This window comes from Podarcis tiliguerta (assembly GCF_965153285.1).
Source record: "Podarcis tiliguerta genome assembly, chromosome: 4".
NCBI lineage: Eukaryota > Metazoa > Chordata > Lepidosauria > Squamata > Lacertidae > Podarcis > Podarcis tiliguerta.
In genome coordinates, this window is record NC_139537.1 from 12772052 (window position 1) to 12788230 (window position 16179).

At 40.2% G+C, this 16179-nt stretch overlaps 1 protein-coding gene across 15 annotated transcripts in view; it reads right to left on the minus strand.

The window, feature by feature from the left end:
- PICALM (phosphatidylinositol binding clathrin assembly protein) overlaps positions 1–16179 on the minus strand; it is a 63930-nt gene that overhangs the window by 28924 nt on the left and 18827 nt on the right. For all 15 annotated transcript variants that reach the window (XM_083436429.1, XM_083436427.1, XM_083436424.1 and 12 more), the window contains exons 2-7: positions 9492–9634; positions 6543–6618; positions 5852–5954; positions 3715–3808; positions 3035–3146; positions 508–614 (exon numbers count right to left, since the gene is read on the minus strand). In XM_083436429.1, coding sequence (XP_083292555.1) covers positions 508–614; positions 3035–3146; positions 3715–3808; positions 5852–5954; positions 6543–6618; positions 9492–9634 — 635 coding nt within the window. The remainder of the gene's footprint in view (positions 1–507; positions 615–3034; positions 3147–3714; positions 3809–5851; positions 5955–6542; positions 6619–9491; positions 9635–16179) is intronic.

The window sequence follows — 16179 nt, forward strand, 5'->3', positions numbered from 1 at the left end:
GGACTATGGGCTTACAACCCCTAATATAGACCCTCTTCTCCCCTAAATATCCCATGTGTCCCTTCAAAACCCATTCATTGTCACTGAAGCTTAGAAATAGCATTACACATATTAAGTTAATGCAAGATGGAACAATTCTCCACCCCAAAACATGAGTATACTTTTTTCCATGTGAGGAATTATCTAAGAAAGGCATGCAGGGATGAAACTTGTGCAGGATTGCCATCCTTCCATTCTATATGTAACAGCTCAAAATACTTGGGTGTACACCACCGCAAGGCTGATTCATTCACACACATTACTTGGTGTCATATGATCGATCTCCTAGGCAGCTCCAAATGAACCAATATTCTCCCCGCACCCTAACTTAGTGTACATGGGTCTTTAGCTCACTTTAAGCATTCTAGCTCAAAAATATTGATCACCATTTGATCTCCATAAAACTCTCATTAATAGCATTTAGTCATTTTGAATGATGGCAGAACTGGATGGACCAGTAGGTTTTACCTCTGCAACTTTGAGAAACTCAGAAATCCTTGTCATTCTAGTCAGAAACTTCTTATATATGTCAAGGCCTTCTTTGCACTGATTCTTCTTCATGTCAAAGTATTTTTCTACAAAATAAGAGAATTTAAAAAATAAGAGTCATCAATGTGTTTGTTTACAGTTTAATAGTGCTGATGTCATTTAAACAAAATGCTAAACCATTACAAGAATTACCCTAGCCACCTCCTTGGTTTGCACATTACCCCCTCCTCTGGTGCAGCCACAAGGAGATTTGAAGCTTATTTTTTTATTAATTGCAGTTTGGTGTGTCACCCAAAACCCTCAACTGTTGTTAATCTTAATGATGGTTAGTGAAAAACCCCCAGCTTGGACAGCATGACAAACTGCAGTTCATCTGAAATTGAAGCAAAAGCTTCTAAAGTTATCAGTGCAGCCAAGCTCGTTTTTTCTTTTTCTTTTTTTTTCGAGGGGGGTGAGTGTGCAAGCCTGGGCTAAGTTCATATTTGCCAACCTCAGCTATGGCTCACCCTAATATCCAAACCAGCCAAATGAGTAAACCAGTCACAAAGATCAGAGGTGTTTGCCAAGCAAATGGATAACCTTCACCCTTCACCAAACTCTTCTTCACTCTGTCATGTGTTTATGTTTAGGCTCAAGAGCTGGAGATAAGGCGCAGGAACAGCAGTTTCAAAGTAAGACATAGTAGGAAGCCTCAAGTTCTCAGACTGAAGTAAAAGTTAGAATCATAAGTCTATAGTTATAGTTAGAAAGTAAAACCCTGCATTTGCAAAGGCTGTATTTAAGTCACTCTAGACATATTACTGAAGAACAACTCCTCTTACTCAAGCCTGATTTTGTTAACGGTGACCATTTCCCTGGAGCAGGCAGAAAACCAGACACCAAAAAGTGATTGCAATGTGACTCCTTCAGTCCAGAAATCTATTTTACAGTGAATGCACAAAATAGAGGGTGTCAACAGCCAGAAGGGAATGGTATTAATCTTGTGCAAATCTAGTGAGTGTCAAAATTGTGGAGTTACTGAATTAAATTTTCAGTGTTCACAGACTAAACTCAATCAAGTTTATTTATTTACATCCACACACTTTGGGATTTATTTACTTTTACTTTCACCTATTTGGCAGGAGTTTGTCAGCATTTGTTGTATAGTAGTAGTATGCCAAGCTTTATCCAAATATCTCAGGGTGATTCACAGCATAAAAATGTGGGAAAACCCCAGAGAGTACATAAAACTAAAACAAAACAATAACCACCCCCTCTCACAATGATTATGATTTCAGATAGAAATTAAATATTCAACATGGTGTAGAAGGGACAGGCAAACTAGGAAAATTTTCCTCAACAAAATATAACCCAAAACAAAATCCCAAAGTTATTCTAATGTTGTGAATGAGCATGTTCTGCTGCATGCTACACCACAATCCTCATTTTACTTTACAGCAACCATTCATGTTATAAGCAATCCATGAGAACCACAGTGGCCTACCAAGTACTAGTAAGTAGCTTCAACTTTTTTACTGGCTCAACTTTCATTCCTGTATGGACAACCCAATGTATAAAGATTTAGCAGGTAGGTACATACTGTATACCAAAGTGAATATAATAATAATGGCACAACTGGGCCATACCGTACCATGCGCTAATCTTATTGCAGATACATTGCATGAAGAATCTAAGAACAGCCCTGCCGAATCAAACCAAAGGTCCATCTAGCCTAGCATCCTATTTCCAACAGCAGCTAAACAACTGTCTCTGAGAAGCCCACAAATTATAGCACGAAGAAAATAGCTCTTTCCCATTGTTGCTCTTGTTGACTGCCCCAGTCCCTTTCAACTGCAGCCTGAAAGCTGGAAATACTTCAGGTGAAACATTTTTACCTTCAAAGATTAAGTGCTTCAGCTGCTATATTTCTGCTGCTTGGGACGCCATTAAAGAGAAGCAGGAGCATACAAAAAGAGTTGCCTACCCATGCCTAACAGGATTCATTGTTTATTTGTACAAATGCATATATGACTGCCACACACTAACTTTCCCGTATCAACTCCAGCATTTCCTCTTCACATTGTATGTGGGACAAACCCTATTCAGAAGCACAAAGGAATGCCTAGCCGACTCCACTCTCCTCTGGAGGTATGGCAGCTCTCCATGAGGAAGTATAAAGTATTCCAACCCACAAATTCCACTTATGAAAGCCGCCCTAAGGAGAGAGTGCCAAAAGCTAAATTAGTTAACAAAATTGTCACCTTCCCTAAGATCCAAAGAGAAAATTGTCAGCTTTGCAGATTGGTTGTGTGGTAGCTGGACAAGAAAATTATAGTTCAAGCAAGTCATTTTTCATGCCAAAAATACTCCAGACTAGCTTGCGTTTAGGCACCTACATATTTCTGTTTACATGTAAAGAGAAGCAGCTCTTTAAGGCAGTTTAAAATTGTCTTGCAGGAAGTCAAAACAAAGATCACTGTCTTGCCTACTAAGTACAATGAAGAGATGTAAAAAAAGTAGTATTTACCCAACAGGTTAATAATCCCTTCATTATACGCTGCAAAGAGTCTAATGGCATCTTTGAAGAGAAGCATGAAGGCAGCATTAATTACACCATTTGTAAGTTCATTGCTGTTGACCTGCCGGTGAGAAGAAAGAAGTTAGTTCAATTTGAAAAAACATCCACGGCTATCTCCTGTCTTCAGGTTGCAGGGAAAAGATCGGTCTTGCCTTTTGACATTGTGCACTATAAATTTGTGACATGACAACCTGGTGAAATAAAGGCTCTCGTTGGCTTTGGGAACTCTGCAGCAGTTGCACAAGTCTTAAAAACACACAAGCGGCTTTCCAAACAACAAGGGTGTGTGCCAGTGACCCCCAACTACCACGCAGGTGCTGGGGAAAGTTGCTCCTGGTGCTCTCGGTTCCTATCAGAACATCTGTCTATCGCTCCCAAGAGAACATATAGTTTAAGATATTTAGCGTTTGCCAACTCAGAAAAATTACTGCTTGCATCACCAACACATATTAGAACCAAACATTTTCTTCCTCATAGGAGACTAAATTTGAACATTTTTTTTTTTACTGCCTTTATCCAGAAAGGGCAGAAATTTAAACAGGGCATTTATAAGGCATTAAGAGGTAGTGTTTTATGAAACCAGGAGTAGGTAGTCTAGCCTTTATTGATGCCATAACTAAAACACTTACATTGAAATCAAGAAGTGCATCCATCTGGTTTTGTATTATTGGTACTGTTTTTAGGAGTTTCTCAGTATTCATAGTCCTCATGACTCCATCAGCACTAAGAGAAAGGGGAAGTGAGAAACACACCAGTAAGCAAAACATATTTGGCATGATGCACACAGAGATGGCTGACACAGGGTGTTCCGCTCTTTTCCCTCCCCTTTTCCCTGCCCCTGCAACCTACGTGCATGCATAAAAGCAATAGGCCAGACCGGTAAGGATAATAGGAGGCCTCTTGCTCTCTGCCCAGACCGTGGAATTTGTCTGAATACAACAGGGAAAACTGGATGTCTTGCCCCAACTTCCAGCCCCAGGAGTTGGGGAAGTGGGCCTGCAAGGGGGATTTCTGGCCTTTTGATTCTAGGTGTAACTGTTTTGGGGGAAGAGGGGCTTGGTGCCAACGCTGGCAAGCTTTGCAGTTTCATTTGGATGTCAAGTTATTGGATATTGGTAACTTCATGTTTAGATATGCAAGGCATTTTAAAATATTTTAAATCATTGTGTAGTCGTATGCTACAGTGATTGTATTTGTGAGTTAAACTACTTAACTCACTCCTACTCTAGGTTTTTAAGCAGGGGTTGGATGACCATCTGTCACGGATGTTTTAACTGAGATTCTTAAAACTCAAAAGTATTGCATGGGGGCGGGTTGGACTAAATGACCCTCGGCGTCCCTTCCAGCTCTGATTCTATGATTTTATGATTCTACTTGCTGTGAAAGCAAGCAAGAAGATCAACAGCAAGAGAAACATTACTAAGTTGAGAGTAACTCAAGAGCTATCCAAGTTCCTAAGTGTCTCAGTCAAGTTTTTAGAGGTGTGTCATGACTATTAAACATTTTAGACTCAATTAAAGGAACAAAAATGGCAAAGCAGAATTCTACTGATCTTTCTATTTTTTAGACTCTTAACGTCAGTCATTTCAAATTTTCAAGAACACAGAAGTCACAAGACCTTTGAACTACTTTCAGTACAAGTTGTATCAGCTGGTGTCCAATGAAATCACTGTGTGAGTTAGTCTGCTTGTGCAAAGGAACTTCTCCTCCTGTCCCCTTCAACCCCTCAAATCTACTCTGCTCATGAACTTCCTATAAAGCAATGAATAGTAACTGTTAAAGCAGTATGATGGACTAGATTGACATCTGGTCTGACACAGCAAGGCTCTTACGTTCATATCACATACTGCCTTTTAAACTTTCCAAAGTTTCAAAACAAATTTGACACACAGCACAGATCATTGCTGTTAAAATAACACAAATCTAAAGCTTCCTTGCGCGTGTAGAACTAGTCACATAGTTGACTGCAATCGCAAGTGATTACAGACGCAGGGCTGGCAGAGACAGGATAAAAAAGTCTGATAGCACAAGGCACAGGGATGGGAGCAAAGGGCTGGACTTCTATGGAAATGCAGATGCTACTGGTGAAGAGTTTTTGGAATGTTTCTTCTCCCAGACTACTTGACAAAACACCAGCATTTAAAAGCTCATTCAAATACGCTCCATAATGTTGACTCCCTCTAGTATATACTTTTTGAGTTTTAAGAATTTTATATCCAAAAATCTTTTCGAAGACTGCCTTCCTTTCTCAGCCTTCATCAACTTAAAAGCCCTTGCTGCCAGCTTAAAAATAAAATAAAAAATATTGAGCTTCCAACTTCAAGTCCAGAATTACTTCTTAATTAAACTTGCTTGTCACTTGGCACTTTTAATTGTCAAATTTAATATGACTGTTTTGACAAAATGTGTTTTGTGGAAGCTGCAAAACTCACTGCAGTTATTTAGATCAGCACTACATCAACCCTCTGATCTGCAAAGTTCTTCCTTTCCCAAAAGCACACACACATGCACACAGCCTTCTAATTAAAAAAACATACGAATAAAAAACACCTGGGAACCAAATCATTACCTAGCTGGAACACAAAGCACAGTGGTGTAAAAACAGATCTTGGTTCCATTGGTAGCAAGACTTAACCTTCTAGAGGTCAATTATTCGTTTGAAGTTGCATTTTTACATTTAAGTAAACTTATGAGTAATTAGAACAGAAGCTATAAACGGTAAGCTACACCTTAAAATAAATTTATTCCAGACAATGTAATCCTTACCCTCTTTTTACTTTTGTGAAATCAAAAGCTACTTGTCTGTAGGAAACTGCTTTTTCATTCAAATACCTGCTATATCTTCTGATAAATGTGGACATATCATACCCTAAAGAAGAGAAAGACAAAACAAATTAGCTCCCTGTTTTGCACGAACACTTATGACTAAACATTAAGAATGTAACAATTTAAATTCACAGGATCATCATTTGGACCCTATGGACAAATATATCTAACTAACTATGAGAATCAAATAAATTAAAAGCACAGATTTCCATATACAAGTGATTTTACACAAAGACATGCCCTGAGCTTCCTCTTCTCCCACATTTCTCCTCTGACTAAATTAGAACTTGTACATCTCACTCTCTAACTGTAGAAATCATTTTATGGGCCAGCTTCATTAGCTGCATACTAAAGATGATGTCTGTGTTATCTGTTATTTCCTTATGAATGTTAATGAATTTCCTTATGAATGTTAATTCGGGGGGGGGGGGGGAATGTGGACATTTTACTATTCAACTGCAGACTGTTGTAGAATATAGAGAAGTCCAAATATCTTTTAAGCACTTGGGAGAGGTCTCCACCAGAAGGGTTACACTTTTCAGAATGATAACTGAGTCCCAAAGCAATGATGCTGCTATAAAGACACCTTCAAGGATGTCATGACTCACTTGAAACAAACCAAACGATTTACCTTGCAATCCACTTTTGTCCAAGAAATTGCTCAAGTTAAACAATGTGTTCCTGGAAGCCAGATACTGGATAAAACGCTAGAAGGGATAAAAAAGACTTTGGATTATTTGACTGGAATTGTACGTAGCTCTTTCTGTGTATCTTATCATTAACATAGAGTGACCTAGGTCAGAATGCCTATAAGCCAGGCTTCCCCAATCTGATACCCTCCAGGTTTTGGAATTACAGCTTTCATTAGCCCAGCAAGCACAGTTTGGGTCTCAAACTACAGTTTGGTGTAATGTCTGAATTGATTCAGCTGTGATGTGGTGAGTACAGAAGAGAAATCTTCTCAAATTGTCCAATCCAAATAAGCAAACCAGAGCAGTTCCCATGCTGGCCTCTCACGCACGGATCCAAAGGCACTTCAAATGCCTGCTTTTTAAAGCAAACTATCCAAGTTGATGAGCTAGAGCTATTTAGACAGGAATACCATCCTGGAAGTAAAAAATAGGTATTCACCTTGTAAGTCGAACCACAGTGCATGCAGTCTCAAGAAATGTAAGGCTGGTTCTGAATACAAATATTTTTGTGCTCATCCTTTTAACTGGGGTGGGCATAGTGTGTTCTCTTTCATTTTCTTATATTTAACTTGTAATAGTGTCATCATGCTGCAGTTTGCTTGGTCACAGCAAGTGGCAATATGAAGTATAGAGTGATGAGAGGCAGTGAGTGGGCAGCCCAGTTGAGCTTCAGACAAACAGCTGGAACAGGATGCAGCAGCCACCCTGCTCTGCCGGCTCCACTGTCTGCCAGCCCTGGGATGTCTACCCAAAGGATCCACAGTCCAAGGCTGGCTGTCACTGCTACTGGCCATCTTCTTCATCCCCAGCCAGCCTGGAGATCATCTGCTGCTTCCACATCCCAAGCAGCTGATCAGGATGCAAGAGCAGCAGTGTGGCAATGGGGAAAATGGCCAGAAGTGGCAGCCAGCCAGCATGTGGATCCACTGCTATCTCCTGCACCACATACCAGGCATTGCAGATAAGTCAGCAGCATGCAGGATAAAGGCGCACCCCTCAGGAGAAGCAACTGGGCCAAAAGCAACATCCCCAGAGTTCCAAGGCTGCCGTTAATGCACACACCCTGCCCCCTTGTTCCTTTGCCTGAGTCCTACAATGACTGACTACACAGATGTGAAGGTAAACACCCAAGGTGGACAAAGGAAGACCATCCATCTTTTTCACGGCTGCAACCCTTCATTCAGCCGGGGCGATTGGTAAGATTTAAAGGGGAGTGCGGAGTTTGGTGAGCAATGCAAGCAGGAGCACAGCCCCCAGTACAGTGGTGCCTCGCAAGACGAAAAGAATCCGTTCCGCGAGTCTTTTCGTCTTGCGGTTTTTTCGTCTTGCGAAGCAAGCCCATTGACGGATTAGCGCTATTAGCGCTATTGGCACTTTAAGGGCTAAAAACGGCTTTTTAAGGCTAAAGGGATTAGCGGTTTTGCTGCTAAAATGCTTTTAGCATCTTAGCGATTCAGAAAAAGGGGTTTTGGAGCAAAAAAAACCCCTCAAAATTTTTCGTCAATTTTCGTCTTGCGAAGCAAGCCCATAGGGAAATTCGTCTTGCGAAGCGCCTCTGCAGACAGAAAACCCTTTCGTCTTGCGGGTTTTCCGTCTTGCGAGGCATTCGTCTTGCGGGGCACCACTGTATATACTGGGTGAGCATTTTAGGTCTTGTTTTACTGCTGTTTTTATATTTTTCTTGTTGTTGTATTTATTTATTTTTTGTCGTCCTATAAGTCACTTGGAAGCACTGGTGTAAAAAGCAGCAAAAGAATATATTAAGATAAATATATATTCTAGCACACATTGAATCCCATTTGGACAAGAAGACTGGATCACTACAACTATGACCTACTCTGAACAGTGAATGAACTTACATGCATTGGTGACATTTAGCCAGTAAACAATTTAACCATGTGGTAAATGATGCAGACTTCAAATGACTCATATTAGTCCCATTCATTCGTCAGCCAGCCAGCCCACAAGTGCCTTTTCCTTCTCTGGTTACACCCTCATCAATGCCAAATACATGAACTGAGCAGTATAAATAAAACTTTTGTAATAGCATAGTATGAGGTAAGGAAGTGTTTTAAGAATGAGATCGTGAATGTATTTCACATGGTGATGTGGCACCATTGTTCTGCAAAATGCCCTACTTCATCTCCCCTCCCCTTCAACAGGAAGGATTATGGTTCTGTGATATAAATGAATTCAGGCAATATGTAGCCAGAAAAATAAAAAATAATCATTCATGTTCAAACACTATCCTCAGCATTTCCCCAAGTTATGACTGATCACATGCATTATGGAAATGCACAACTGAACAAATGTGTTAATAGTTTTACTGAAGGGGTGATATATATTTAACCAAAACAAAACAAAAAACCTGTTTTGAGATGCGGAACCTAAGGAAGACTGTGGAATGCAAAAAGCAACATTACTCCTCAGAAATTATTGCAAGCTGATTATTTCTAAACTGCCCTTATTACTTGTTCCCACCCTTTCTGAATTTTCTATAGTTCAGTTCTATAGCTGTAGACAAAATTAACACTATCAATTTTCACAAATACTATAGATCAAGTTGTTCACACTTGATCTATATCCTCAATGTCTTTCGACCAGATCCCTAACCACTGGCCATGCTGGATTCAGTTAATGTGAGCTGAAGTCCTGAGGAATACAGGTTACCAATCCCTGTTTCAGAGACACTTACAAACTTATTTATGGCATGTAAGTGACCAAGATCATCCAAATACGCTTTCACAATTTTTGCCAGGGAACATGCATTAGTTAAGCCTCAGGCTGTTTTTAAATACCATTCATTATCCCCAATGCAGGGCAAAAAGCCAGGTTGCACTGAATAAGCCAATTCTCTAATGTATGAGTGATCTGCAGTAATAAGTTACCTCATTTCCGTACACCATTAGATGGTGTGTTGTGATGAGTGACTTGAATACCACCACCCAGCTACTGTTCATTGTCCTTTCGAACAAGCTGTCCGCCAACTGTGGGATATTTACGTTCATCTCATTTGTGCACTGTATTAAATCTGCAACACAAAGAAATTCTCATTGATATTTAAAACAGCAACAGGTTCCATTCAATGAGTGAGGAGAGAATTCTATGGACTACTGGCTGCATTTGCACATCACGTTAAGTCATAAACTGATTTGCTATGGAGCAGAAGCCCACTACTATACACTGCTGAATTACTCCCTTCATCTAGCTGGGAGCCATAAACCTTGAGTCCTGGCTTAGGGTGATGTGTCAACCAAGGCTCATTATATTATTATTTATTGAACTGATTAGTCTTTTTATGAAAACTCAAAGCAACTTACAAAAATAGCATACAACCAAACCATGTTTGTTCTCGCAAACAAACCAGAACTGCTAAGTCAGTAACAACATTGTGGTTTGTTTGGTGAGAAAGACAAAAAGGACTGGGTTCCAATAGCCACACTAAACCAGGGTGTGCAGTTTCTTGTTCCCAGCTCAAAGGGAAGAAAGCAACGGGAGTGATTCAACAGTGTGCACTAGCAAGCTGCTATGTCGTAGTACGTTTATGGCTTTCTATGACATGTGAACACAGCTGCTCATTTGGTGTGGGATTTCCAGGGCACCTTCAGATGATGCAGGGAGCCTGAGACCCAAGAGTAACAGTACACTCTGGAGCATATGCCCCAGTATCCTCTGCACAATGCAATGATCCCCTGGCAAATGCTCAGGGTTCCTCAGATTCCCTGAAGGATAACAGTTGAGGGGGCGAGGAGATAGAGAAAATGAAGCAGGTAACTAAGACTTTAGAATGAGGTATGCACTGGAAGCTTTTTGTTCAGAAGAAGAGGGGGTGGAGACAAAAGTTTAATAAAACTTATGAACAGCATGCAGAACAGTTTCTATTCATCCTCACCACACCAAAATTCAGTGAAACTGATGGGTGGTAGATACAGCAAAAAGCAATCACTCTTCATACAGTGCAAAATTAACATAGGAAATTCATTAACATCTCTATTGAAACAGTCTTTTAAACTTATGTGAACAGAAATAGCACATGACATTCATGAAAATAGAGTATAAAATGCAGAAGACCCACACTGACACCTCTAGAGGTGTTCTTCTCACACAAGAATCCACCCAGACCTGCCCCCAATATAGCCAACAAGAAAAGTTCTTACTGCAAAGTGATGTAGCCTGAACTTTATCAAGTGCATGCCATAAACAGGGGCTGTTCCATGTGCCCACAGATGTATTTTCATGATTATACAGAACCCCAAGTAAAGGTTCTTAAGACTTTAATCATGGGGTTTCATATGAGAGAAGACTCAAGTTTACTGTACTTAGACCATCTATTCTAGAGCTTTACATGTAGTAATCAGATATCTAAACCAAAACCAGCGTACTTAAACTTTACAATCTGACCATGTTAATAAAACAGGGCAGCAACATTTGGCACCAGCTACATTTCCTAAACGCATTTCGAGCAAAGCCTGTAGTATACACAGTAGTAGTCAACACATGCTACTGAACTAACAGGTCCAAAAGACAGCTGTACATGGAAAAAATTACATTCTTCTTTGGCGATCACTTGTAGCCGAGTAAGATTGTCGTCCATGCATGAAGCCACAGCAGTTTGAAAATCAAAATGGTTATTTTGTGAAAGCCAGTTTGTACTAGTCCTCCCTGTCCTACAATATGCTACTCCAATAGTTCTGCTAATACAGTCAAAGTAGGCTGGTTGACTATATCAATGTGTGTGTGTGTGTGTGTGTGTGTGTGTGCGTGCGCGCGCGCACACACAGAGAGAAATCTGAAAGAAGCATCAGCTGCCCTGCCAAACCTTTACTAGTTGTTTTTCCAAACAAGTTATAAAAATCATCCTCTTAGGAGGCACAATGCTCAGTTCATCCCAGAGACTTGATTTCTGGAGACCGAGTGATAGCAAGGCCAATTGCTCCAAGCCACAAGTATGCAACTCAAGAGAAATTTAGCCATGTTAAAGGACTTGAAGGAGGAATAAGAAGACAAAGCAGACTCAACAGGCTAGAGACATAGCAAGCAGGTCATTTGTTTATTTTCAGGCAGATTGTACCAACAGAAAGATTGGGAAGTTGCCTTTGATGATCATGCTTCCTTCCCCACAGCAGAAAATGGCAAAAGCCTTATCCAATTTTGCATTCTTTGTGGACCCAAAGCCACTGCAAATTTCACCCTAAGTACCATCGGGGGGGGGGGGGTAACATTTGAATGGCACCAAAGTAGCTTTTCCAATAGTTTCACAAGCAGCAACTTTCCTTTAAAAAAATGCAATTCTACTTCCCCACTGAAGTGCTGCATAAAATGAGTCATGTTTGGAACCCTATCTGTATACCGCTAGGGCCACTTCAAACTAAACTCTTCCATATGCAAGCACTGAATGCAATACTATGTTCCAAATACTAATACATGCCTAATGTGAGAAGTGGCTTAAATTTACTCATGGGTGCTGGAATCATGTGAGAACCCAACTTTTCTCCCTTCAAAATAAAACAGAAACAAGGAAAACAAAAGCCAGCCAAAGGCTTTGACCATTAGCAAGAATAAAGCTCAACACCAATACTTTCTTCAAAGTTAGAGACTTATCTTTGGCAGCCATAGAAATACTTAAGCGATTTAGCAGATTAAAAATGTTAAAGCAGCATTACAGTCATCTAACCTAGCCAGGCTGCCAAGATTTAGTTTAATGGTTTTAATGTTAGCGAGCCCAGGAAGAAGGGAACGGAGGAGGCAAGGGCAGAAGACAGCAAAACAGTCTACAGGAAAAAACACACAGAAGCCAACCCTTGGTTTTCTTCTTGCCTGAAAATTCTGTAAATGGAGTCTTAGAAATAAAGACTTTAAAATACTCATTGATGTAGTATTCACTGTTTCCTTACCAGCCCAAATAGTTTCCTGCCTCCAACTTTCATGACTAAAATGTTAGCTTCCAGTTGCTGTCAACTGAAGCAACTTGTAACAAATCCAACCACTGTTCAGCTTTATATAAAGATGCACTATTCTATAGGTTTTGTTCAAGACTCAAGGGGCTATAAACACCTAGCTTCCAAAGACCTTTAAAGTTTTGGCCATATGGAGAGTGTTACTTATGTGCTGGTTCAAGACGAGGGTTTGTAAAATAGGAAAGGAAACACAAAGCTCTCTGGATTCAACTTTTGGTTGGGGCTTACATCATTCACACCTACAAAAGCAAGCTGCAGACCAAACACATGCCAAAACTATTAGTTTTGTGCCCAGTGTCTGCATATTTTCTGTGTTTTCATTGCCGCCTCCAAGTTTCACTTCATACAATGTTCTCATTCATATCCAATAATCTGGAAGCATTTTTAAGTCTCCAATCTACCATTCTCTGGGAAAGAAGCCCCCCTCCCCACACCACATCTGGACATGTCAAGAGCTCATAAGGTTTGATGGGCATTGTGGAAATTTAACTAAAAAGAGCACACATAACATTTGGTCTTCCACACCTGTTCAGAAAGGATTCAATGACTTCTGAACATGAAGAAACTCTACAATGCTGTAGGGCTAGTACAAAGACTAAAAGCAGTTTTCAGGATAAGTTCAGTATAGGGCCGCTGCCTAAAATGATATATCCATGAGAAGTTCTTTTTGCGCTTCTACCCTGTATTGATTCAGCACACCTAGAAGTGTTGTGATATCTCAAAGGTTTACCTCAGCCAATGATATACTGGGCAGGAAAAGGCAAAACACAATATCCTGATACTGATGCACAATATCCTGATACAGATAAGTTATGCAATGTTCCACAGGAGAAATGTGATACAGGGATGCAGTTATTGGAGGTAGAATCAAACATAATATAAAGTTCAAGCTTCAGTTCAAACACATTTAACATATAACAAAAAATGTATCATGCTTAAGTAATAAGCTAGTCAAAGAGCAAAACACTAAGATAAGGAGTAGCTTCATTTCCTGTCAAAACCCTTTAAGCTAGCACTGGCAAAAGAATACTTTTAAAAGACCAAGATATTTAAGTACAAAAGAGGAGAGGAGAAATTTGGGTCCCTTTGAACAAATGGCCCATGCCAATTTGCTGCTTGGAGGTATTTTCACAGGACATACAAAAAGTATTCAAATTTTAATTATATTCTATTTTTATAGTTAAGGTGATACAAAGACCTGTAATATTTTGCAGATAAATTATTGTGGTACAAGCAGCCTTAAACCAAGTACAGTGGTACCTCGGGTTACAGACACTACAGGTTACAGACTCCGCTAACCCAGAATTAGAGTTTACTTAAAATTCTAGGATCTTTTAATTTTAGTAAGAAGATTTATATCCCCTTGCCTTTCATTATTACTTTTGATCAAATGACCATCAAGGGCAGACAACAAGAGTACAGTGGTACCTCGGTTACAGACGCTTCAGGTTACAGACTCCACTAACCCAGAAATAGCACCTCGGGTTAAGAACTTTGCTTCAGGATGAGAACAGAAATCGCGCTGCTGCAGCGTGGCGGCAGCAGGAGGCCCCATTAGCTAAAGTGGTACCTCAGGTTAAGAACAGTTTTGGTTAAGAACGGACCTCCGGAACAAATTAAGTTCTTAACCTGAGGTACCACTGTAAAACCAAGATGCCCTGTTTTAATAGACACTGCAGCATGTCACATGCATTCAGTGCATCGCAAAAACTGATGGCAAGATCTGCACAACAGCTCTAGGGACTGACCCAAAGGGCAGCAACTGAGCTCCAATTTCCTCTAGCTTAAGTTCCTCACTCACTGACTCACTTTCCCCACCACAAAAAAAACCACTTCTGGGGCTCTAAGAATGTAAGAGCTGTGCTAGATCAGACCAGAGCCCTATCTAGTCCAGCATCCCCAAACTCTCCTTTACAAAGCCAACTTCCTGGCTTTCTTCTGCTGAATTCAGACTTCCGAGTCTCACAACTTCAATTAAAAATCATGTTTCTAGTTCCTAAAGCTGCAGACAGAAACATCACACACAAATTAAGGGGAGGGACCCAACAAGAATTAGAGAATTTGATGTTTAACTTCACATTTTACTTCATTTGACAACTGACCTGAAATTATTAGGAGGGAATAAGCCCTATGCATAACTTTACATACTGTGAAGTAAAGGAACGTTAATACCATAAAAAGGGTGGGGAACAGTAAGACATAGTCCATACCTGTCTACCTTTTTATGTGGCCCTTTGAACTTTATAGCCTTATCAAATTGGTTTCACCTCGATCTTTATCAGGCCATTATTTCATCTCTGTGGGGGATAATTAGCCACGTAAGTAATTTAAGAGATGCAACTGTCCAAAGGGCAACACCTACACAAGACTGGTAGAAACAAAAAACACGTTTCTGTCTCCTCACCAAGCAAAGCATAGAACAGTGTAGAACAAGACGAGTGTAGAACAGCCTTCCTTCAAAGCCTTTTCACTATAATTTTGTGAAACAAAAACTTACTTGACTATTTTGAGAAGACTGGAGTTGCCTTCTCAGTGTACTTTTTCTAAAAGGAGACAAGCAAGGATCATCCAGGGAATTGCCTGGGAGTGATGAAAGCCCCCCTTTCTGTTTATTTCCAAGTTTCTTCAGCGTGTTTTGCACAGGACCTAACTGGGAGTGCAGATGAGGGAACAGGAAAGAAGTGTACTTGCCAAACTCTGTGTCACGAAGCCCAATTGACTAAGTGCTCCTCCACTAAAGCAAAAGTACCTAACAACCCCCCAAATTTTAATATCCATAAGGTTGTCTCAGTATTTGTATGTATACCCTTCAGAAACTCATTACTTCCATCTTCCAATTAATTTAAGCTTCAGTATCACCAGGGAGCATTTTTTTTATTTCATGTCCCAATACCATTCTGCTTCAAACCCATGAAGGGGAAAACTTTTACCGTACTGTTACTGCCCAGAAAGTTAGGTAGGTCCCTTAGCTCTGCTGTGAGATGTGGAAAGTCCCAGGAAATACATGTGAAGCAAACACATGCTTATCTAAAGTTTTTTAAATAGTAACATATTTCACTAAAGGTATTCATCCCTCATAGCAGAGTAAGATTGTGACCATGAACAGTGAGTCTGTAAGTGACTGTGGAGGCCAATTCTGGATCCACACATCCTTCCACAGTGGGGACATAGGTTTCCAGGCAGCAGGTTAACATGGTGAGGGTTTGCCAAGCATGCCTTCCTCTTACATTTCTCCCTTTTGTCCTGAGTTTGAGCATCTTTAAAGTCCATGACACCTTTGGTAAAGACTCTTCTCCAACTGGAGTGCTCACAGGCCAGTGTCTTCCAATTGTTGGAGTTTATATTACATTTTTTTTAGATTTGCCTTGAGAGAGTCTATAAGCCTCTTGTTGACTACGAGCATTACGCTTTCCATTTTTAAGTTTGGAATAGAGTAGTTGCTTTGGAAGACTATGATCAGGCATTCGCACACGACTAGTCCAAAGAAATTGATGTTTGACATGGGTGATCTTTGCTTCTTCCAGTACACTGGCATTAGTTTGCCTTTCTTCCCAATTGATATATTAAATATTTTGGAGACACTGTTGATGGAATCTTTTGAGAAGTTGGAGATAGTGTT